Here is a 25,497-nt window from a genome sequence, read left to right as displayed (position 1 = left end):
CTGTGCATCTTGTGCAATTTCCAACCAATGACCCCACTATAACAATGCAAGACTAAAGTAATTTCCTAGTGGATATCAAGGTGATTGTGCCCTTGGCTTTGTGTTTTTAAAGCCTGAGGAATTTTTGTCTTTACTTTTGTTGGGGTCATGAAGAATTGGGCAAGATTTTTGTGTAAAGGAGGAGTGCAAATTGTTCTTTTAGTGACATTCTTATTTAAAAATCCTGGTACCCTCTGAAAATCTCTGTGTATAGTTAAAACCAGGTATTTCTAAAGTCTTCTTGATTAAATAATTAAAAAAGAAAAAGCCTTCATTTTACGTTTGGGAGGTGAGGAAAGGATAAGGAAAAAAAAAAGGAACGTGTTCAAAGTAGGCTTTAGAAAGAGGAGGATGGAATTGACTCCTGCACTGAAATGATGAAAGCTCTTGCTGGCCTGACAGAGTACAGAGATGCTTGCCAAGGTGAAAAAGAAAATGTTAAGTCATAACAAACTGGTGCACTTTTAGAGGTATGCACTGTGGGTGACACAGGATAGGTAAAGCTAGGGAAAACCAAGATGTTAGGGTTAAGCTGTTTGAAGAAATATAAAATAGAAACATGAAGTTCTCATTTTTGAAGAAGAAATTTTGTAATTCCCATCCAGCAAACATAATTTGACTTTGTTGAAACAAGTGTAGAACTGTATACACAGATTTTGCTGTACTGCAGTAGAGCTCTGTTTCAAGTCAAAATTAGGACAGCGTTTGTGTTTAGCTTGGGAAGACTCTGTTGAGCCTGTAACAAAAATCACTGTTGTTTGAAAGCAGAAAATAGTTGAAACAATTTCTTAGATTGATCAGTTAGGAATGACTTTGGCATTGTTATTTCAGATTATGGATTTGGCACATATGCAGCAGGAAGAAGGACAGATACAGGAAGGTGTTTAAAGTTAACTGTAGCTTAGTTGACCATACTGTCATTCCAGAACTGATTGAATAAAGGCTTGTTTTGACTGTCTGACTTAATTTTTGCATTTAAGCAAAAATAAAAACGACATTTCCATCTTGCTGTTGAACACCATACCACTCTTCCTGCATATGACAGTAACAGCACAAACTAAATCCAGGAAGGTGTTCCCACCAGGTATTGGGCTTACATTATGTACTATTCCTAGTACCTGTTATCCTGATGTCTGTGAAGCTTTTTAGACAGATTTATTTTGACAGGAGAAAAAACTCCTGTCAAACACAGAGCTCACTTCAGAGTGAGGGAAGTGTCTTCAGTAGAAACTTAAAGGCTCTGTTTTCCCAAGGGAGAAGAGTCATGAAAACAGCAGTACCAAGGACAGAACGGGATACCTTGACGGGAAGGAGAGTCTGATAATGCCCCTTCCTAAAGCAAAAAGTGCACTCATTAGAGGAAGACACTCTTCCTTTGGGGGCTCACAGAGACTGTACCACTGCACAGGTTGGCAGAATATCTCTGATGAAAATCCCAGAAATCGTTCTTCCCACTGTATCTGTAGTTTCTGACTGCTGGTTTTAGGTTTGTTACCCTCGGTTCCATGCATGACTTGATAGCTTTACGTCTGACTTCAGGAATAGTGGAATAGTCTGAGTTGGAAGGGACCTTAGAGATCATCCAGTTCCAAACCCCCTGCCATAGGCAGGGACACCTCCCACTAGATCAGGGTCCCTGAGGCCCATCCAACCTGGCCTTGAACACTTCCAGGGATGGGGCAGCCACAGCCTCTCTGGGCAACATGTTCCAGTGTCTCACCACCCTCATGGTGAAGAAATTCTTCCTTATGTCTAGTCTAAATCTGCCCCTCTCCACTTGATAGCCATTCCCCCATGTCCTGTCACTACAGGCCTTTGTAAACAGTCCCTCCCCAGCTTTCTTCTAGCCCCTTCAGGTACTGGAAGGTCACTATAAGGACTTCTTGGAGGCTTCTATTCTTCAGGCTGACCTCAGCCTGTCCTTGTATCAGCCCTCTGACCATCTTTCTAGCCCTTCTCTGGACCTGTTCCAACAGTTCCATATCCTTCTTATGTTGAGGATTCCAGAACTGGACACAATACTCCAGATGAAGTCTCACAAGAGACGAATAGAGAGGCAGAATCCCCTCCCTTGACCTGCTGGTCCCGTTTCTTTTGATGCAGCCCAGGACGTGGTTGGCCTTCTGTGCTGCGAGTGCACACTGCTGGCTCATGTCGAGCTTCTCATCGACCAACACCCCCAAGCTGTTCTCTGCAGGGCAGCTCTCAATCACATCATCCCCCATTGTGTACTGGAATTGGGATTGCCCCAACCCAGGTGGAGGACCTTGCACTTGGTCTTGTTGAACCTCATGAGGTTCTCACAGGCCCACTTCTCCAGCCTGTCCAGGTCCCTCTGGATGACATCCCATCCTTAATCCTACTGATGTGTCTATCAAAGGGCAAAGAAATTAAAAATAAACATGTTGTGTGTTGGCATCTTTATCACCACCATGATACTACTTGTGTTTGCTGCTCAATAGTGTGGAACTACCCAGAACGGTCTGACTAAGTAATTTTTTTTTTGTTTTATATTTCGACGCAAACAAGATCTTTGGTATCTGGTGTTTTATCATCCCTGCTAAAGTCAAAGTAGCTGTTTTTTGTAAGTTAGGATCATGAGTTAGTTGTTTTCTTGAAGCCACTTAAAGCACCTCAGTATTGGCTTTTTAATAATTATGTTGTTGTGCACAGGAAGTGGTTTTGGTGTGTGATCAATTCCCTTCTTCAGTTCTGGCTGGTAATGCACACCACGAATGTTCCATTCAGTTTTCTGCTTCCACTATTTTTTTGGTGCAATTCCAAATCTCCCAGCTGTATGTAGTGAGAGTAAAAACACTTTCGGAACTTTTGCAGGAAGATTTTTTTTTGTCTTTATGACACTGACATTGGTAACTTGCTAAAGCTGAAGTTAGCCAAATGCATTCCGGCTCTGCCTTGCCTTTCTCCAGACTTCTTCAGCGTGATCATGATCCATTATAGTCACCTCCCTCAGAGGATTTTTAAATTTTGTCATAAATCTAGGTTATTTTCTCACATATGTTTTTTTGTCATCAGTGCATGGTTTTTCTTTAAGGTTCATGTACATGTGCATTTACAGTGCACATTAGCAGAACGATCTGTCAGCTTGTTTGAAATATTATGAACACTGTCAACTTGGCTTAAAATAACAGCTTCAAAGGATGTAAAAAATAACTTCCTTCAAAATTTCAATGAATAGTGGAAAGAGTATGAAGTAGTCAATCGTAACATCGCACATTAGAACTCTCGATTTAAATGTTCTGAGACCTGAGGAAATGTCTGACAAATGTGAAGAGCTGGAGATCATTAGTGGTTAAAATAAGACAAGACCCTGAAAGTTATTCATTTACAGGACAGTGCAGTAAACCTAATAGATTTACCTGCCATTCAGATAGGTTCAAATTCCTCATGTTGCCTGTACCTGCCCACCCAGAGCTTTTTGCTAGACCACTATTAATACATATTACTTGACAAAGTGATTGTGGAGTCAGTCTTTAATATAAAGAATGAAGTGTACCTTGCGCTCTGTCAACTTCTGTGTGCCTGTTCTTCCTATGTACAACTGGGAATATCTCATTCATAGAGATATGGAAAGACTGAAGTCATTTTTGAAAAGACCACTAGTACACTTGGTGGATAGATTAAAAATCTACTGTGAGCTAAAATTTGGAGAAATCTCTTCAATTAAAAAAAAAATCCCCTCATTTTCCCCACTAAGCAGGAAAGGATCAAGATGTTTTTCATTGTTTAGAAAAAGAATTTATTAGGATGAGAAAGCTACACCTTTTAGTTAGCCTTTCTTAGTCTTTCAGACCACCTGATACAGCTACCTGTTACATGAATTTTGCCTCCGCTTTTTCCTGGGTGCATTCAGCCGAGGATTACATAAACAGCTTTGCTGCACATGGCAGCCTAAATCGTGTCTGTGTTTCATGCATCACTTATTTTATAGTGCATAATTGCCGATGTGACACAAAAATATTGATAATGAGCCTTGGGAGGCAGAGTTTGTAAGGACTGGTGATGTCTTTTAAATGCCTTTAAGAAAATAGTTTGTACACAAAAAATATTTTTATGTTTTTTTTCCAGGGTATTTTAAGTTGGATGTGTTTAGAAACCTTGAGTAATTTTCATAAGCTTTTAGCTGTCTAATGCACTGTAAGAAGTAAAGAATTAGCTTTGATAGGTGTATTTGTGATAAGTTTATTTTTTTAGGTAGCGTAAATCTGAACAGGAAAGATGCAGTACTTTACGATTTTCAGCGTAATTTAATTCTCATAAAACACAAAGTGATTGAGTGCTGAAAGAAAGATATTTATATCTAGTGATTAACTTATATTTTTAAAATGTTTTTTTCATGAATGTGGTATGCTTACCTCCATTCTTCAGCTGTTTCCTGGTATGTAATAAGCACGTATTACAGTATTGCTGAACTACTGGTTTGCTAGTGTTCTGTTTTTTCTGGGTTTTAAAACCTTATTTGATTTTAAATTGCTAAAATAATTTGTGTATTTTGATCAGTTTTAAATTACTTGGCTAAAGTGGAAAATGATTCTGCAGAACTTAAAATGCACAATAATAATGAAATCCGTCACTGTGCTGATGTACTGCCCACATGAATATCCCCAAAAGTGGTGTGATCAAGTTATAATACAAATAACCTATTTTCCACATGCCCTTAAGCCACCCTATCCTCAAAATATAAGGGGAAGGAAAGTGGGATGCCACAGTATGCACTGAAGTTAAACAGATCTAAGCTCTGTACGTTTTAATTACAAATACTCATGTTAAAAGTATTTTCCAAATAATTGCATGATTTATAGATGTAAGATAAATACATTTCTATATTTAGTGATTGTTTGCTTTGGAAGGGTTTTTTGTAAGCATTAGTTTTATGTCGTGTAGTATGGAGTTTCAAGGTAGAGTTTTCAGAGATGAAAAGTTTTACAAGTATTGGAGCCATTTTGAAGAAATACTGTACAACTAAGGACACAGATTTAGATAATGCAAAGAGATCATGTAAGATCTTACTCCCTCCCTCTAAATAAAGTGACCCTTTTGTTTTGGAATAGGAATCCAAGCCCAGATCTTATTTGGAAACTTTTTCATAAACTTTGTTTTGCTGTTCTTGATGGATTTTACAGCTGATGCTGCCAAGAAAGAGAAATGAAAACTAGTAGTAAGGCCTGAGACTCGCTGTAAATATTTTCTCCATTAATTGGAAGGTCCTTTGAGGAGATTTATACTCATGGTTTGGAAAGATGAGATTGGGTCTCTGCATAGTTACAACATGCTTTTTGCATATGCTGGCATGCAAAAGACATAGCTCTCAGTAATAAAATACTGAAATGTATGTCTACTAAAAAGCTTTACTAGTGTGCATATGCCTTATTAGAAACAGTTTCTACCAGGCAAAGATCACAGTGTGTCTTTGGCATCTGTCTATCACAGGATTCCAGGATTACACTTATTTTCACACCAGCTAGATTTTATTCATTATTTTGGCCATGGACTTGTTTGTTTGGATATTTTCTTGGTTTTGCTTATATAGAATTTAGGGTTTATATTGACTTCTTCACACAATTAAAATATTCCAGTGAAATGTCAATAGTTAATAGAAACAATTTACAATGACTGTTCTTAAATCTACTGAATATCACTACCACAGCTAAATAACAGGCAAATCTTGTGATTTTCTCAAGTATGTAACATACTTAATTCTTTGAAGAGGGCAGTCTGGCTACATCTAGAAATTTCTTGTGTAAATACAAGATGAAGGATATCCAAATATACTATATTCTCCTTTCAAACTTAAGGTAAGTTTTCCATATCCATAATATCCCACTCTTTTGTTCCATCTGTGTATGTGCCAGACTTCTGCTCCAGAAATTGGAAATCACACACAAGCCTGCCAGCTGCAAATATTAACAGATTCATATATTATTCCTTTTTGTATATGCCTGTTTTAGCAAGTACATCACTATCTATACCCTGAAGCTAGCTGCAGTAAAGAATCTGACAATCATATGCTAAGATAAAATGTGCCCTGCTGTATCTCTAAGTGCATTTCTCTCTTACATAATAAACAGTTTACAGTTAAGAACTATCTAAATGTTTGCATTATCTAATATAGTGCTGAAAGGCAATTCTAAAACTTGAAGTTTGTCACACCCCAGTAAAAACAGCGTAAAAGATTTTACTTTGAGTTCATGTATATGTAAAGGAAAAAGGCTTATCCCACAAGGATTCTGTATCTTTCTTTGTTTTACTAATTAGAAAAATAGCAGTAGAGCTTGCAGAATAATTCTAAAATGACAATTTGAGAAGAAAAGAGTAGGTGGTACAGTAACATGATTGTCTGCAACAATTATAGCAACAATATTGTAGTGTTATTAATAATAATGTAACATGAATAATGTTGCAGAAATAGAAAGATGAGATAATGAAAAATAATGGAACAAAACCAACGAGTCTTCTTAAGTTAGCTTTGTTCTTTTAAAGAAAATTTTCCTTTTATGCAGAAACAGAAAATTAAAAATATAGATAATTAATTTCATTCTAACAAGAAGTGAACTCCAGTGTAGTTTGTCATATCAGAAAAATGGCCTTTAGGTACTGTAGTGTATGCACTGCTTGAGCAAGCTAAACGCTTACTCCTCTAGAGCCTGTTATGGTTTGTAAATTACAAAAAGAATTTTACGCTTGATGTGTGTATTAGGGAGCTAGTTTTGGGTCCAAATGTTTCTCACTGTTGTTTATAGTATGTCAGTGTTTCTTGAGGCTAGTGAGGAGGTGGGCAGCAGGTTTATATGTAAACATAAATTTCATAAAAGGAATGAAAAGTATATTTATGTACAACTCTTGGTCATTGACTTTGTTTTGTTAGAGAAGCCTAAACCTCCTGTATTTTAAAATACTTATGAAGAAAGAGCGTTAGAGCTTGATCAAGTGTGTTTATTTGAGAACAAAAAAGGTAGGAAACAACAACTTCTGATGTGTGGAACATACTGAGTGATGTTTAGGTACTTTTTCCCTGCATATACATTCTCTGTCTCTTGGGTTAATTCATGGACTCTTTGCCCCCTTCCAGCTTCATATCTCGTTGTGTTTCTTGGAGGATTCAATTTTCTCATCAATTCATAACTTTTAGAAAGATTTCTATTTTGAGGTATGCATGAAGAATGGTGGGAAGTGAATTTTAGAACATGGTGTTATAAAGCTAGCTGGGTTGATTTTTTTAAGTTTGACTTCTCTTAAAGAGAAAAGGAAATTAGAAACAATGTTTTTTAAATGAGATGATAATTTTGGACAGTATAAAATCTGAGAATTGAAATGATGACTTGGAATTTTTAAACTTTTGAACTGTATTTTGTATTCTCTTCTCAATTCTTCTCATTACTGTAGTAGAGTAACTTTTCTCTTACTTCTTATTTTTCCCTGCAGTCATTTTAAATACCAAATTTCTAACTTTATCCAGAGGTATAGTGTAGCTGGGTAATAAATTCTTCCCATTTAGGAGTTGTGGGATTTCATGTATTCCTGTGTCACTGGTCACTATCAGACAGTGGATACTGGCCTAGGAAGTCAAGAGTTTCAAGTTGTGCAGTGCTTGTGTATAACCTTTTTTGTACCTGAAAAAATAAACTTACCAAAGACCACCAGACAGAAAGGTATTTTAAAATATTGTTGTTCAATTCAATAAGAGAGTTGTTTGTTTTGAAATGTGCTCAGTTGTGCAACATTAAGAAATATATTAAATTTTTCAACACAAAAATATTCCCCATGAATCTGTTAGAAATTGAAAAACTAGAAAAAGAAGATAAATTATAGTGAAGCATAGCTTTTGTATGTAACATTAAGTTACAAACACTTGACTCAGAGGAATTCTGATAAAGAACAAACTGTTTCTACATAGAGAAAGGTTGTTTCATGGCAGCATCCATTAAAAAAGTACACTTCCGTGAGGATAAAATTTTAAATGTGCTTAAGTAGTTGCCCATAATACAGACTACTTTAAGTTTTGAAGGCATATTTTGCAAGTCTAGTTAACTTTAATTAAAAAAAAGTTTGCTTGGCATTTGTAGAAAAAACATAATAAGATTATAAACCACAGAAGTTATTTTTTGTCTGTGATTATCAAACGAGAAGATAAAACTGCACAAATATACCATCTCTTGCCAGCAGGTACAGAACTAAACCAATCACATGAAATGAAAATTACTTGTAATATGTTTTTTAAGGTAGCTTTCACTGAATTTTTGTAATGAAAACCTAATTAAATATATGTGAGACTTTCTATATGAATAAGTAAAACTTCTTCCAGTGCGAAGAATTTTAAAATAACGGGGGTTTCTGTGTTCTCCTTATTTCCTAACGTTGGTTTTCAACAGATGTTAGTGCTAAACAGTTAGCAGAGAGGGTGGTGAAATAGGTGGAGCATTGTCCAGCTGTGTTTTATTTAATGTATGACTGCAGTGATACTACACAGGCTGAAATCAGATACATCCGTGGAACAGCTGCCTTCCTCGAATGAAGTTCTGAATTTCTCATGAGATAGAGAACTAGATTTGGCGTTGGATATGACTGCCCATATATTTCGCATATTATGTGTAAATACATATACAGTGTGTCTCTGTGTGTCTAAGTATGCCCACAAACTTATAATGGAATTATAGTTGAATAGAATTTCTGAATGTGTGTAATAATTCTAAGCTCTAGTAACTTAAACATGGTATTTTAGATAATCAAACAGATGTCATTTTCATTCAGATTAAACCATATTTAGGGTTTTAAAAATGCCTTTATGGTTACGATGTCACTTTTTACCACATATATTTACCACTTCCTGATTAGACATGTGATTGTTCTGTGGTCAGAGCAGTCACCTGTCATCAATGCTAAAACCTAATTTATATTTCATTTTTGATGTATTGCATTTTATTAAGGTTATGATCGGATGGACAAATTAGAAAGTACTATGCTAGCTCACAAACACAGCATGAAATATTCTGAAAAAAATCCAAAATTAATTGTTAAGTCACTGACCGTGTTTTTTATGGACTCTAATAGGTCCTGGTGGGTGTAGCACATAGATGGCTCTGTATCCTGTCTTGTTTGGGTGTAGCACATAGATGGCTCTGTATCCTGTCTTGTTTGGGGAGGGCCTGGGACCTGTAAGCAAACTTTGTCTTCTTGAGGGTCACCAGATTACACTGCTGTGATCGTCACAGAGTCTGTGTCACCAGGACCTGCAAAAGGACAACTACAGTACAGGTAGCGTGTTCCTGCCCCTGTGGCAAGAGAAGTGGTTTCTATTCAAGACCAACTTCAAGAGCCTGAGTGGTTTTTCAGAAGTAGAAATACCTGTTTTAGTCAGCAGAAGGTATTGCATTGCCAGCTGTTGTCTTGTCACTTGTCACAAATGTGCAAATGCCTGGCTGAATTTGATATTTCACGTGTGAAAGTCTGGTGCCAACTGGGTTGGAGTTGTCAAGGGTGTAGGGACGTTTTCTGTACTCCAGACAGGTCACTATTCTTTCTTGGCTGTTGCATTGAGTTGGGAGAGCAAGGCAGAGCTGCTCTAATGTGTGTTGCTATGTGTCTGTGTGTATGAAACAAACTTTAGTTTTGGTTGTTCTCCTTGTGAAACAGATCTGGTTATATCAGGAAATGTATTCATTGATGTCCAGTTGGTAAGAGGTTTATACCAGCAAACACAAGCAAGGCAGTGTGCGAACTCATTTGCTACTTGTCTCCTTTTTTTTTTTTGTAATTTTTTAATTATGGTTTACTTTATGTCCGTGTATAATACGGAGAAGGGACTAGTGGTTTTCTTGTTTTGACTTTCTTTTATTCTTTTTGTGAGAGAAACACAGATGTCCTTGAGGATTAAGTGAATTAGTTATAATTGCTGTTACTGGAAGAATATATTGATAAAATACATCTCTTAAAGAAGACAAAATAAGGTGACAGTGGACCCTAAAAGTAAAGAACCATTACCAAGAAAACAAAGAGGGAAAAGGTGTCAATTAGTAATACTGGCCATGAATTATTGATTTGATTTATTATGCTGTGTTTTACAGTATGTGACAGAAACGACATGACACATTGTGATGCATATATGATACCTTATATGAGAATTATGTTAAAAGAGGTTAGATCGTATAGGGAAATCGAGATGTGGTGACTGGGTAAGAAAATTAGGAACAGCTTTCATCATGTTGAATCTAAGTTACCAGTTAAACATTCACTGAATAACATCAAGATGAACTAATGTTCAGCAGACAGATGTACTTTTTCTTCAAGATAGTTGAATGGCATGAAATGGTTGTGAATAAGGTTTTCAAAAATACGTTGTAGAGTGAGAAGTTCGCTGACCAAGAGGGTTGATGAATCGTAGAATCATAGAATCACCAGGTTGGAAAAGACCCATCGGATCATCGAGTCCAACCACTCCTATCAATCACTAAACCATGCCCCTCAGCACCTCATCTACCTGTCCATTAAACACCTCTAGGGAAGGTGACTCAACCACCTCCCTGGGCAGCCTGTTCCAGTGCCCAACCACCCTTTCTGTGAAAATTTTTTTCCTAATGTTCAGCCTGAACCTCCCCTGGTGGAGCTTGAGGCCATTCCCTCTCGTCCTGTCCCCTGTCACTTGGAAGAAGAGGCCAGCACCCTCCTCTCTACAACTTCCTTTTAGGTAGTTGTAGAGAGCAATGAGGTCTCCCCTCAGCCTCCTCTTCTCCAGGCTAAACAACCCCAGCTCTCTCAGCCAGTGAAACAGAGAAACAGAGAGATTCACACACCGGAGAGAGTAGTGAAGAAGGGGGCCAATGTGTGGAAGGTGTACAGGAGATACAATACCTCACAGAACAATGAAAGAGGAGAACAGAAAATAGGCACTTTTTTCCAAAGCTGATTCGAATGAGGATGGGGTAGCATTGTTTGATTTGTCAGGGATAAACCTATTGAGACTCAGGAAGGAAATCAAGCGGGATTGACAATAATGAGGATGGAGGAGAAGGCCAAAGAATGAAAAAGAGTGATGGAGAGAGAAAGAAGAAAACACAGAGCTGTTTGGTGAAAAGTGGATGATGCAGCAATTCTTATATCTCTCTATGCTGTGAAGATGCCACTGCTGATGGAGAAGAAATATAAAGTTGCCAAGCATGAGTGTGAAATATTGTGCTGAAACAAAACTGGAAGGCTAGTGTGAGAAAATGGAAGGAATGTTTTGGTTGAATTTTAGGGATGCTAGTGGTGAAAGAGAATTGTAGTCAGGAGAGTTACTAGAGAGTAGCATAAAAAATGTAAATAGGAAAAGAAGCTAAAAGAAGGTTTTGAAATAACATTAACAGTAGAGGAGAAGGTTAGTTGCAAAATGAAAAATTCTGTATTGATTCTGTACTCCTCAGGCAATTTGATATGGAGATACTGCAGCCTGTTTGAGGGAATCTTAGATATTGATTGGGACATTTTTACATTACTATAGCTTTAACAATCAGATTATTATTTAAACGAAACAAGACACAAGGAAATAATTGATTCAAGGATGTTAATTCCAAACAAAACAATTGTATTCTCCCATATTTATATAGTTATCTTGTTTTAATATGTCTTATAAAAACCTCCTAATTTTAAAAGTGATGCATGTTTGAGATATATTCAGGAATTTCACTATAGAACAGCTAGCCCCATTTTTCTAAAAGATACAAGTTTTTTCAGTGTTTGTAATGCTTAAGTACTTGATTCCTGCTCTACAGACTAGCTTGGAAACTTGATATGATGGTGTGTTGTGCATTGTAGCTGGTAAATATACAGTGTTTTTTAAAATGGAAACATTAGTTTTGAAGTAATTTCAATATTCGATGTCAGAAATCTAATCCAAGTATACCAGAGCCTCATCTTGCAGAAGCAGTGAAGCCTTGGTTTTGAATTTAACTTATTTTACAAGTTATCTTTAATTATGAAAGATTTTAAGGGCTTTTGGGGGGTTGAAGTTGATGCTGCCACTAAACCTGAACTACTGGAGCTATTCAGGACAGTATGTTGTTTCTGAGCTGAATGCTTGATGAACTCAAATGCGCTATTAGTTGTATTTGAACAAAACAGCATTTTCTCAAAAGAGCTTTCAGCAACTATATATTGTATGCATGGAAACACTGATTCACGCTGTAGTATTTTGCCTGTAAAACCAGTACATTTCTCATCTGTAGCTTTGGATTTACAGATTCTGAACCTAAGTGAAAATCTGTTTCTTTTCCCTGTGGAACACTGTGTTCAGTCAGTCTAAACTACTTGCAGAGAACATTTTTAGAAAAATTTCTACCATTTTGCCATCTTTTTTTGCTTACAAATGTGTAGTGGTTTTTTATTTGTTTGTTTATTTAGCTAGTCAATTCCATAAAATTATTGTGATTAAACAAACAGTGTCAAAGCAGTAATCATGAAACTGAGATAGGAATATTACTTGAAAAGAAAATGAAGTTTACCTAAAACCTCCGCATCTTGTAGATTAGTATCAACATATCTTTAGTTACTAAAATAATGCCTACCTCTAATATCTAACTATCCTTTAGTTATTAAAATAATGCCTTAAGAGAGCAATGTCTATGAGCTGTGGAAGAAGAGACAGACATCTTAGATGGGCTACAGGGAGGAAGTGAGATTGTGCAGAGAAAAAAATCAGGAGGGCTAAGGCCCAGCTAGAAATCAGATTGGCCAAGTCGGTGAAAGATAACAAAAAGTCTTTCTATGAATACATTAACAATAAAAGGAGGACTAGGGAGAATATTCAGTCCCTATTGGATGCAAATGAAACAACAGTGACAAAGGCTGAGGACAAGGCTGAGGTCCTTAATGCCTTCTTTGCCTCAGTCTTTAATAGTAAGGAAAGTTGTTCCCTGTGTGTACACACCCAGGAGTTAGAGGAGCAGAACAAAGCTCCCATGATCCAAGAGGAGGTGGTTAGAGGCTTGCTTGCCCAGCTAGACATCCCCAAGTCCATGGGGCCAGATGGGATCCATCCAGGAGCATTGAGGGAGCTGGTGGATGTGCTGGCCAAACCCCTTTCCAACATCTTCCAACAGTCCTGGCTGACCGAGGGAGTTCCACTGGGCTAGAGGCTGGCTGATGTTGTGCCCATCTCCAAGAAGGGTCACAGGGAGGATCCAGGGAACTACAGGCCCGTCAGTCTGACCTCAGTGCTGGGAAATTAATGGAACAGGTGATCTTGAGTGCTATCATACAGCACATGCAAGAGAACCGGGTGATCAGGCCCGGTCAAAACAGGTTCATGAAAGGCAGGTCTTGCCAAACAAACCTTATCACCTTCTATGACAAAGTGACCTGCCTGCTGGATGAGGGAAAGGCTGTGGATGTATCTTCTTGGACTTCAGTAAAGCCTTTGACACAGTTTCTCACAGCATTCTGCTTTGGAAACTGTCAGCCTCTGGCCTGGACAGGCGAACGCTCTCCTGGGTGGAAAGCTGGTTGGATATCCGAGCCCAGAAATGGAAAAATGGTGGGAAATGGAGTTAACTCCAGCTGGAGGCCAGTTACAAGTGGTGTCCCCAGGGCTCAGTGCTGGGTCCAGCCCTGTTCAATGTCTTTATCAATGATCTGGATGAAGGCATCGAGTGCACCCTTAGCAAGTTTGTGGATAACACTAAGCTGGGTGGAAGTGTTGATCTGCTGGAGGGTAGGGAGGCTCTGCAAAGGGATCTGAACAGGCTGGACCGCTGGGCAGAGTCCAATGGCATGAGGTTTAACAAGGCCAAATGCCGGGTCCTGCACTTGGGGCACAACAACCCTGTGCAGTGCTACAGACTAGGAGAAGTCTGTCTAGAAAGCTGCCTGGAGGAGAGGGACCTGGGGGTGTTGGTTGACAGCGACTGAACATGAGCCAGCAGTGGCCCAGGTGGTCAAGAAGGCCAATGGCATCTTGGCTTGTATCAGAAACGGCGTGACCAGCAGGTCCAGGGAGGTTATTCTCCCTCTGTACTCGGCACTGGTGAGACCGCTCCTCGAATCCTGTGTTCAGTTCTGGGCCCCTCACCACAAGGAGGATCTTCAGGCTCTGGAGCGAGTCCAGAGAAGAGCAACAGAACTGGTGAAGGGGCTGGAGAACAATTTTTATGAGGAGCGGCTGAGAGAGCTGGGGTTGTTTAGCCTGGAGAAGGGGAGGCTGAGGGGAGACCTTATTGCTCTCTATAGCTACCTGAAAGGAGGTTGTAGAGAAGAGGGTGCTGGCCTCTTCTCCCAAGTGACAGTGGATAGGACGAGAGGGAATGGCCTCAAGCTCCGCCAGGGGACGTTTAGGCTGGACATTAGGAAAAAATCCTTCACAGAAAGGGTCACTGGACACTGGAACAGGCTACCCAGGGAGGTGGTTGATTCACCTTCCCTGGAGGTGTTTAAGGCACAGGTGGACGAGGTGCTAAGGGGCATGGTTTAGTGTTTGATAGGAATGGTTGGACTTAATGATCCTGTGGGTCTTTTCCAACTTAGTGATTCTGCGATTCCATGATCTCCTACCATGTGCAAGTGTCTGACTGATCTTTAACAGAAGAAAAGGGATTTCTTTTCACTTCTCAAAAAAAAAAAAAAAAATCAAACCAAACCACCCTTATCTCAACAACTTGCTTTGCAGAACGATGGTGGCAGCTTTTGTTTTCTGGAAGCTTTTAAAAAAAATTCAGATATGTATGATCCTTGAAAATCAGTGTTTAAATATATTGAGCAAATAATTTTGGCCACCTTTATTTATAAACTACTGAGGCTCTGACTTAAAAATGCTCATTTTATCATTGAAATACTTCTTGTGCTAAATACCACTTACCCTTTTACCTGAGACATTCTTCCTTCCTTGCCTTTCAACCCAAATATTTAAAGTAGAAATTATGTTTCAAAAAAGTATATTAATTTAATAAGTAGAGAAAATATGACATTATGGTTTGCAGTATATTTTTATTGTAAAAATTAAATAATGTGGAAGAAAGCTCATGATATGTGACAAGAAGTTTAGTGAAAGTGAAAATTTCTTAGAAAAATATACCCATTTTTGGGGAATATATGTGTTTTAGCTAGCTTTTTTCAGCAACTGAGTAGATTTATTACACAGCCACCTTTGATAATTCACTGCAAACTACACTGTTTTTGTCTCAAGCGTTACCAACCCAGAAGTACTAGTTTCATCTGAATTTCTGTATATTTTCAGTTATATTTCACTCTACACTGTACCTCTATAAGATCACTAAAATGGGTCTTAAGCTTTGGGAATGATGAAGTCTGAAAGAATTTGAGAAACTGTGTTGAATTATGGTGGGAATAGCTTTGTGGTAGCTGCTTTTAAAAGCATCTTTGTAGCTTCCTTATTTTTTTCTGTTTAAATTTTTGCTTGTTCATTGCTTACAGGCACAATTCTACTTTTAATTGATATGAAGCATTCAATGTTGGCCTATGTGAATTTGAAGCAATCTGTGAACTTTTAGTGGGGTTCTAATATATCTTAACTACATTTTTAATGAAATTTTCACAGCCTGTAATTGATCATATTTGGTTCTTTTGTTGAAGGCAAAGGACCCTTCAACAGCTGGACAAGTCTAAAAGTGATTAATTTATTTTTGAAAGAGGCAAAAGGAGGGGGGTTGGTTTGGATTTTTCTTTTTAGTTTACAGAAGCTGGATTTATGATAGTAAAAAGGAACAAAATTGTAAATTTGCTGGGATAACATGAGATTGGTTAGATAAGTTATGAAAAGGTACAAAAGAACATTTCTTTTTTATCCTTATATGTGTTTCTCATGCAGTGTAAAAAATTGCCAAAGGAAGCCAACTGAATATTTTCCAAAAGCTATTTTTATTAGTAATATTTATTGTTTTTGTGCCCAAGATAGATTATTTTCTCAAATGCAAAGTTTGACAGTGCCGCCAAACATTCAGCTGGGGTTTTATGTTCAAACCATTAGGCAAATATTTAGCAAAGCTGTTAAGAAGCCATCTTTCTAAAATGGTTTCCTACAATCTTTTTTCTTTTTGAATTAACTTAAACAAGAAGAAATTATTTCTGTAGTCAGCAACGTTCTTAGAAATTTAATGCTCTGGATGGTGAAATAAGGATGAGCAGATAGGAAGCACTTTCTCATCGCTGTACAGTCGTTCAGAAACATCTCTAAGGCAAGCCAGCCTGCTTGCTTCCTTATTTTATCTAAACCCACGTATAGTCAAATGTGCTGAGTGCCTTGCCTTGTTGCCTTCTGTGTAAATATTAGAGATTGTTTTTTAATAGAAATCAACATTTTGTAGCAATTAGAATTAGCAAAATAGTAAATATTTTTTGGCCTTGAGTGACTATACTGCAGAGTGTGGCTTCTCATCCAAAAATGCTGTTTTCCGTAGCAGCCCAACATTTTCTGACTAAGCATTTCACACTTGAGTTTTTATTTTCATAGTTCCATGATATTAGGCATGATTCACTGCAAGAAAATGAAGATTTTATAAACTTTAAAAATTGTTACAGAGCTATTATCATTTCTGGTTTTTGTTCTTGGTATAGACATTTTTCATTGCAATACAGTTGCTTGGGAAACTGTGCAGAATATTAAAAAAACAAAGCCAAGTCTCTTATCTGTTCAATAAATGCAAATAACTAGAAAAACTTCTGTATAAAATACATATGAAAAATTATTGAAGGGTTTTGAACCACTGCTGAGTGTGAGACATAAGGAAATACCAGATTTGCCTCCTCTAGAATATTATCTTTCCACCCAGAATAAGGCTTTATTTGCAACATGTGAGAATATAACGGACAAGTAAGACAGTTAAACAGAATTGCCAGTCAGATATACTGGTTATGGCAAATAAAGTTAGGTTACTGTGTTCGTAGTTGGTTAATTAGTATGGAGAGAAGCAAAGGTTTTGTATCTACTAATGATACATGTATACGTCACTGAGGAAGAAAATGTCAGAGAAGAGCAAATAATGTAACAGTGTAATTATGTAAACACTAAGATCTCAGATTTCACAAGTTAATCTTGTTTTGCATCAGTATGGTCATTACTGAAAGAGCATCCATTTCTACACCACAGAAAGTAGTATTGAAGAGCTGTCACATAAATTGAAAGCCCAGGGATCATGTTGACAGAGACTTAAGAAAAGCATCTGATGTAGTCTACCACTGCTTACTCAGGGTAAAAATTGACAAATTCCTGAATTTGGCTGGCATATGTAGACCTGGTAATTTGTAAGTGATATACTAGACCCGGAAAGTACAGTTACATTTCTTACATGGATTCGAATTGAGAGCAAAGCACATATACTTCCTTCAGTAGAGATGATTGAAAGAAGGGGGAATGGGGAAATAGCCATTTAGAGTGTAACCCGTGCCCTGGGAATCTGTCTGTCTTGGCAGCTTTGATCACAGTGTTGAGATTGCTGGCTGTCTCTGATGGGATCACTTTCAACAAAGACCTGGACAGCTATGCTTAGTTGTGGCTAAAGAAGTTCTTGGTTTGTTTGTTTCTTTTCTTGTTGCAGCTTTATAACTCATACCCTGTCGCCTTGAGACTGGCTTACAACAATATGTTATCTTGGAAGGCTTTTATGTTTATTAAAAAATATCATTTTTGGAGTTGAATGTTTTTAGTGTCAGCTAATTTATTTTGCTTAAGGTGTCTTAGTAGGGTGAAATCGCCTATTTAAATCTCAAACAGATATACATGACTTTGGACTTGGCTGTCTGGCTTCTCTGTGACGCTAATCCTGCCTTTCTGCCTTGTATTTGAAACCAGTTTAAATCCCGATTTCCAACTCTCTCACACAGCATTAGAAGCATTCCTTGATATGAGAGAGGAGGAACAGATTGTAAGTGAGCATGGGAGGCATTTTTAGAGTTGAGCTTCCTGGTTCAGAATACACATTCCCTGTGCTGGAGCAAATTGGAACATATTGCACATAGCTAGTGACACACTCAGTATTGTATAGAGTCCCTTTTGCTGTAGACATGATTGTAGTTGTATGATTGACTCTGTTCAAACTAATAAATTTGTAGAATTGTATTACGTGTCTGTAATACAGGGAAAGATTGAAATAGCAGTGTTGGTAAATCTTACTTTCCCCCAAAGCCCTCCTTAATTTATGGTCTCTATTTAAAAAAAAAAAATCTTGAAGATGTTAGGAACAAGAAGGAAGAAGACTATCTTGGCTGGAACCTTTCTTGTTTCATTAAAACAAAATAGGGTGTTGAGGGAAGCATTATAATCTTGGGAAGGCGTGGGCTTACTGTAGATAGTGAAAAAAATTTCTTAGTTAAGCCTATTGTTGTTTTACTCGTGGGCATGGATTGGATTTCTGAGGTGAGAAATCTGTCTCCTGCTTTTACTAGAACATGTTTTTCTTAAGATTCTGGAGAAGGAGAGCAGTTGTGTGACACAGAACTCTAACCATGCCCCTGTGTTGTAGGTCATTCATTTGTGATAAACACTTCATGTGGTCACTGCCATTTCATTTCCCATATTGGTCCTCTTCAGTCCACCCAGGTTTTTGTACAAGGGATATTTATTACTGATGCTCCAGTTGTGCAACTTTCCCACCCTGCCCCTCCCCGCCAGTCCTTTCCCTGGATTCCTTTTATGTTATGTTTCTCATCCTCTCTGTGAGGCCTGTGGCAATATAGCAAACCCTGACATTTAGCTGTTATCCTAGTTCTTTTGATACATGCAACTGCATCCTTTCTCACATGTGCTTTATGTTTTCTGCCTGTCATTTCATGTTCCACACAAGTCCAGTCAGCTGTAATTGCTTAACCAAAGTATATGTGCTAATACAAAGCTAGAAATAAAGTGCTTACATTGCTGGAGTTATTTGCTAGAAAGCCTTCAACAAGTTGCGAAAGATGCAGTGTGTTACTGCAGAATTTGCTGAAATAACTAGACCTTTAAAAAATCTTCAGAATTGATGAACATGTCAAATTTTACATGGCACATGACTAGTACTCATAATAGCAGACACCTCTGCAACAAAAAGAGAGGAGTAACTAGGAAGATGTGTAGATACACTTTGCCCTAGCTATCTTTATATCTTCATCTAGTGTTTCAATGCTCTCACCTTCTCTTCCTGAACCAAACTTTTGAATTATGTACATCAATTCCGTTGTTTTATGTCTTTCCAGCGAGAAACATTCTGATAACATTTTTTTTTTCTAATGATTTGTTAGCAAGATTAGACATCTGTTAAAAATGCTAAGAGGCCAGAGGCCAAACACATTATTTTCTTTGAAAACTGCAATGAACATTTGCCAGTATGTGTGAAAACTTCTTGTACAACCTTCTATCATTTTTAGAGCAACCTTCAATCATTTTAGAATATTTGATTTAGTATTACAATTCAGGGTTATATTCCTTTGCAGAATAATATATGGAGGGCAACTTGCAGAGCTCAAAGTTAGGAAAACAATCTTTTTACTGGCAAATGATGCAAACTGGTTTTTCAAGACAAACAGAACTGTTAATGCAGTTTCACTGTCCCTTTCAGAACAGCCTTATTTTACGTCAAACCCTAAGATGTCAAAGTTGCGTAGTTTTGGAGTAAATTTGTTCCCTTGTTTTCATTTTTATGATTAAGGGGCAAATAATGTCTGAGTATTGGATCTCTGTATATTTTTCTTTTTCTGTGGGGCAGTTGAAAAGGGTAGGAACTAGTCAAAGCATAGATACTTAATTGAGAAGGCTACAATAGTGGGTGACATATTTAAGGTGAGCCATTTAATTTCTGAAAGATACAGTTTACATTTGATTAATGAATTAATGAATAATAGAAAAATAGCAAAAATCCTGAATTGTTATATCATTAACTAACTCTCTATCTATCTGACTATCTGTCTACATACATGTAGGTCTTTGCAGGTTTTAATAGGATATAGAAAAGGCACTGACTGGACCTCAAATATTTTTATTTATTTTTATTTGTATCCTAAACAAAACGAGGTAATTCCAGATTGTTTGAATATGAAATAAAAGAAAAAAGATATCTTTTCCAGCCTCAATGATTCAATGATTCAATGATTCTATGATTAATTTGGGTAGTGAAATATAAAAACCCATTTTCGTGATACATATAAGTCAGTGTAACATTGTCAGGAAGGAATGGGAGCGTAGAATAGACAAGTGTTGTAGAGCCTAAACGAAGGTTTTCCAATTTATTTGAAATAACCAAATACCATATTGTAATTTTTTATGGTGTGGTTATTAACCATTTATGATGTTTTTGGAAGTGTCCATGGTATTTCTTAGACAGAAAATATGTCATTTTAATTGCTTGTTAATGTTTAACAAATATTACAGAAAATTTATTTCCTAATAGCCAATTCACAGTTTATCCTATATATGTTACCACATACTTGGACATTTTAAGTAATTGGATGTATAAAGTATGTTTCCTAGTATTTATAAACACCCCCACCAAAGACATACAGTTGTAAACAGCAATCTGTTCATAGAGTTTGTCTGGGATATGCACAACTGGATAGAAGTGACATTAATATCAAAACAAGTGCTATGGCTAAATGTAGGCTATTACATTCCATCTCCAAGTCCTCTAAGAAGCATTTACTTTGTGTTTGAAGTTCGCCTTTGTTTGTTGAAGAGTCATTTGTGGAGGGAATGTCTTATGTGACTGTTCTCAATACTCGACTGAATCTGCACACCAAAGTAAGCTGCAGTCATTATTAATGTCATCACACAGAGATTCTCTAGCTTTTGGACCAAATTTAGAACAGATATTTGAAACACTAAATAACATTAATTACTTCACTAGCTTGGTTCTTTGCACATCAAGTAGCCTGTAAATGGAACTTTAGTAAGGTGCATAGAGAAAAATTGGAAGATGCATTAACTGAGGATTTGTGTGGTGGTTTAATTTAGTCCATGTGTTTACATTTCTTGATCACATCCTTCTTTTCTATTCTGTAGAACTGTGTCTCAGTGTATAGATTGAGTAGTAAGAAGCTGCTCAGTGTCTTCTCCTCTTAATGTTCATGGTGTGATTCTAGATCTGACTTACTGCATTTTGTTCAGCGCTTCATCTGAACCTACATGCTTGCATGCATATTCTTCTGTTTTGCTCATCACTATGGTAAATAAAGGAGTTTAAGGTCATTAATTTTTCTTCTTCCCCTCTGTGTGAGTAAGGGCATGTTTTATTCCTCATCTTACAGTTGGGAACCTGAGATACCGTTACATAAGCAACCTTTAATTCACGAATGCTTTATTTTACTACAGTGTGAATTAGTTTTATATTAGGAAAAGAGGGCAAAAGAGAAGTGTAATTCCCTAGGTGTTAAAGAAGAAGTCCACTTGTCTCAAATTCCTTCATTTTTTCCCTTTTCTTTCAATTTCCCTTCCTATGTATAAAAAGCATCTTGGTATTTTAGCTGAGACCCTTGTTTTTTTGTGAGAAGTAGAAAAGATTGATTTTACAAAGTGCTAAAATTCAGTTCAAGTGTCCTTCCTTTTTAATAGAATTGTTAGGGATTTTACTAAATTGTGACTTCATAAATAAGTCGGCTCTACTTAAGAACTAATCGTTAACTTGAAAGTAATTGCTACCTTTCTATAACATCATTGCCAAAATAAAAATAATTAAAAATAAACACATGTCACGTGAAATCTTGAGTTTTCTTGCAGGTAAATGGAATACAACCCTCAGAATATCTGAGCTTTGTTCTATGATATAAGCCATGATTTTTGGCAGGGATTAAATTTGGCAAAAGTAAGTTCTTCCAATACTTTTTTAAAGTCCTTTCCAAAGTACGTATATTTTATTTTGGTTTTTTTTAACTGTAAGCCTGCTTGAGGCAGTGTTGAGAGCTGTCTTAAGATGTATTTTTATCTTAACTAGGCCTAACTGCCTTTATTCTCTGCTAGTGGTAGTTTTCCAAGAGTACTAACGCTATGTAAATGTGGCCTGTACAATTAAACCTATGAAAAAGGTAAATTTTGCATTCAAGCTCTTGTCATGAAAGCCTATTCTGAAACACATATGACAGTTTTAAAAGGCCATAGAAATATTTAGCTTCTATACTTGCTAAAAATGCAGGGATTTCTGTTTAAATTTAGGAATAGCACCAGAGTACTCAAAATGCTGTAAAGAGATGTTTGTTCCATCTTGAAATAATAAAATTTTCTAATGTTTTATTTGTTTGACAAACAGGTACACACAAAGTTCCACTGCAGGCAAGCCCATGCTCCAGGCACTGACACTTCATGCTTGACATTTTCTTATGATGGTACTCTCCTTGCCAGCCGGGGAGGTAGGTAATTGAAAGAACCCTTTGATGTGTTGAATGTAAGGCAATTTTAAGTTTACTAAGTGAAATGCTGTGGTAAACAAACAATTTAAATCATATCATCATTAAATGTAATTTTTTATGATGGAGGCAAGATAGTGAAATCAGATACTATTGATTTAAACCTGAAGTGTTTCAAAATTTACATCTTTTATTTTGGTACGCCATGCAATACTGTGTTTTGAAAGCATATTCTACAACTATTAGGGAAAATTTTAAGGTAACTTCACTGTGTGTATTACACTGTTCCTTATCTGTTGTCTTGTCTAGCATTAATAACACATCAAAAGGAAATTTTTAATAAAAAGTAAAATGAGTCCGATTTTGTTACTTAATATTTTTCAAGACGATTACTGCCTCTCAGTAACGGTGTCTCTGCTCTGGACTTATTAATTCCTGAAGCAGCTTTCTTCTGCAATGTCCTTTTCTATTCTGATTAGAATTTTTATCTATCTCGTATTGCAAACATCAGGGGTGATGACTGGAACTGAACAAGATGTACTAAAATGGCAAAAAAAATATTGAAATATCTACAGGAAGGGAAAAAAACCCAACAACTTGCCTTTTAGATTGCAGATATAACTTAGTCTTAGATAACAGAACAAGTCTTGAGAAGCCAAATATACAGTGGAAGATACTGGATAGGATGGTGTCTACCTAACACAGCTTTTCATACAGACATTTGACTTTCCAGTATTTTGCAGTCAGGTGCAAGCATACAACCCAAGCTGTGTGGATGGAAACCAGCTGTAACCAGAAGCTGTGTGTATGTGTTGGCATGGCCCCAAGACCAAAAAAACAAGCCTGAGGGGAGGCAGTATATGTTACTGTCAGCTAGCATAGTGCCTAACTTATGTGTATGTTATCTGGTCAATTTGGTACGTAGACAGAATGAGATTACATACAGAAAATACCAGGACTGAAGTGTTCATAGATGGCAAATGCTTTGAAGCAGGGGATGTGCATCCAAGTCAAGGGCAGTCGCTTTCAATTGCTTTGTGTTCTTCCCCTCTGTCCCTGATTAGTAGAGTGGCATTGGTTGCTTTTGTGGTGATATGCAGCTGCTGTTGGATGCTTCCACTCTGGTTTCTTTGTGTGTCTTTCCATGTCTCCAAGATGTCAGACATCATGTTCCCTAGATCCCATCTTACAGAGCAGGGTGATGATAGTCTTGTTCTCGACAGCTGTAGGCTTACTGAGGCGTGGTAATAGCAATTGGACTGTTTCTTAATTACTGTTAAGGCTCCTGGATCCAGAGCTCTATGGCCACTCAACATGAGTTCTTAAGTGGTTGAGGTCGAACTCTCAACCTTGCTAGTCCTTGCTGAACCAGACACATACTACGCGGGAACCTTCTTTTCCTTGGAAAGTAGGTGAACCATCTGTCTTTCTGTTCTGTGCTAAGTGAAATGCTGCAACTGTTTGCCAGTGGTGTTGCCCTTGAAAAATTCACGCAGGGCATACTTTATAAGATTTAAAGAGAAACCTCAGCATGCTTTTAAGTATCAACTGCAAGCAAGGTTAATACTCATGTGGGGGATATTCACTAGTGTTGTCTTGAAATCTCAATTTATGTAAATTCCCTGATGTTTCACATTTGAAGAATGTAAATCACATTAATGTTCTTTGTTTATTTTTATTGCACGTGGCACTTTTGGTTGCCTGCACTTCCTCATCTATCTCCAGATTTTGAGTCATCTTAAACAGGCTTTTAATTACGTGTTTCATCTACCACACTGTGAGCTGTATAAAATGGTGAGCTGTATAAAATGTTGAATCATTATTTGCAGAATTCAAGGTTGTACGGAAATTTGGCCCCTCAGTGTGGATCAAATTGCTACCTTTGTCCAACGTATTAAAAAAAAGAAAAGCTCTGTGTGTGCTGTACTAGAGAATAAGGGAGATTCATACCTTATATTGACTTATTTGGTTAGTGCTTTAATACAAGTATTGCTTTGGATCTGTACCAACAAAAGCAGATGTGGATCCAGCATTCATAGATTAACACACCTGCCAAGTGCTGAAGATCAAAGAGAGGGGAGTTGTTTGGGGAATGGGGACTTCAATTGAAAGCCTGATTGACTCTACTGCATCTGATGTAGATTCTTTGTTGGATATGAGAGAGATGTGGCAGAGCTCAGCTACAAGCACAAGGGAAAATGAAAAGCTGAGGAGCGGCTTATAAGACTTCCTGGTCTTACTTTTGTTGGGTATTGAGTAGTAACTTGACAGAAACTTAAGAAAGTGATATTTTTGCACACTTGTAAGCATGAAAGTATCTTCTTTTTTTTTCTAAATAGGTAGTATTTGGGTAATGTTTTCTTTGTTTAGCAGTGAAGAGGTAGGCATCAGGACTGGACTCAGGGTCCTACTATAAAAAAATAAAAACCTTTTCGTGACATGTATGTACATAATTTATGGAGTTAGTTTTTGTCATAATATGAAGCAATGATTTCATTAATTCCATGAATCTCATGATGGCTGGTAGTTTCACGGTTCATTTATTTTCTGTGGTATGAACAGTGTGCAGACTCAATGCCATCATAATCAGTATAAACTTATTAAACTTATAATAAACTTATGCAGGAAAATAAGTTCACTATAGTTAAACCCCAAAAAATATTAACCTCATCAAATAGCTGATGCAGGTACATGCTTTTTTCTGAGTTCAGAACGTGTTTTTTTGTATTTCCATTTGATGTTTTGTTATTTTTAGTTTTAGTTGCATTTCTCTTCTCATAATTATCTTGAGGAAAAATATAATGCTTGATTTTGAAGTTGGTTTAAGTCTTCACAGGAAAGCTCAGAATTTTTAAACCTAACATATTCTGGTACTCCCTCGTGGTAAACCTTGTTATGCTCAGCCTTTCCTATGCTGTATTTTCTTCTAAAATTCTTATTTCCTATGGTTCTTTGCTTTTCTCCAATGATCTTTGTGAATTTGTCTCCTCAGGCTTTGCTTTCAACATAGGACTCCCTCTTAAATTAGAAGCTTCTGAAACGATATTGCCTTCCTGATTAGTTCCATGGAATCATAGCATTGTAGAATGATGTGGGTTGGAAGGGACCTTAAAGATCACCTAGTTCAGTGTGTTGGCCTTATTTTGACTAAAA

The 25,497-nt window shown here is 37.1% G+C and overlaps 1 protein-coding gene across 1 annotated transcript in view; it reads left to right on the top strand.

The window, feature by feature from the left end:
- The window catches only part of WDR70 (WD repeat domain 70), a 146,930-nt gene that overhangs the window by 82,864 nt on the left and 38,569 nt on the right, over nucleotides 1–25,497 (top strand). Inside the window, exon 11 of the mRNA XM_069880104.1 lies at nucleotides 22,248–22,347. Coding sequence (XP_069736205.1) covers nucleotides 22,248–22,347 — 100 coding nt within the window. The remainder of the gene's footprint in view (nucleotides 1–22,247; nucleotides 22,348–25,497) is intronic.

The sequence above is a fragment of the Phaenicophaeus curvirostris genome, chromosome Z, assembly GCF_032191515.1.
Source record: "Phaenicophaeus curvirostris isolate KB17595 chromosome Z, BPBGC_Pcur_1.0, whole genome shotgun sequence".
In the NCBI taxonomy this organism is placed as follows: domain Eukaryota; kingdom Metazoa; phylum Chordata; class Aves; order Cuculiformes; family Cuculidae; genus Phaenicophaeus; species Phaenicophaeus curvirostris.
The sequence above is the reverse complement of the archived record's forward strand: the minus strand, read 5'-3'. Positions and strand labels throughout refer to the sequence as shown.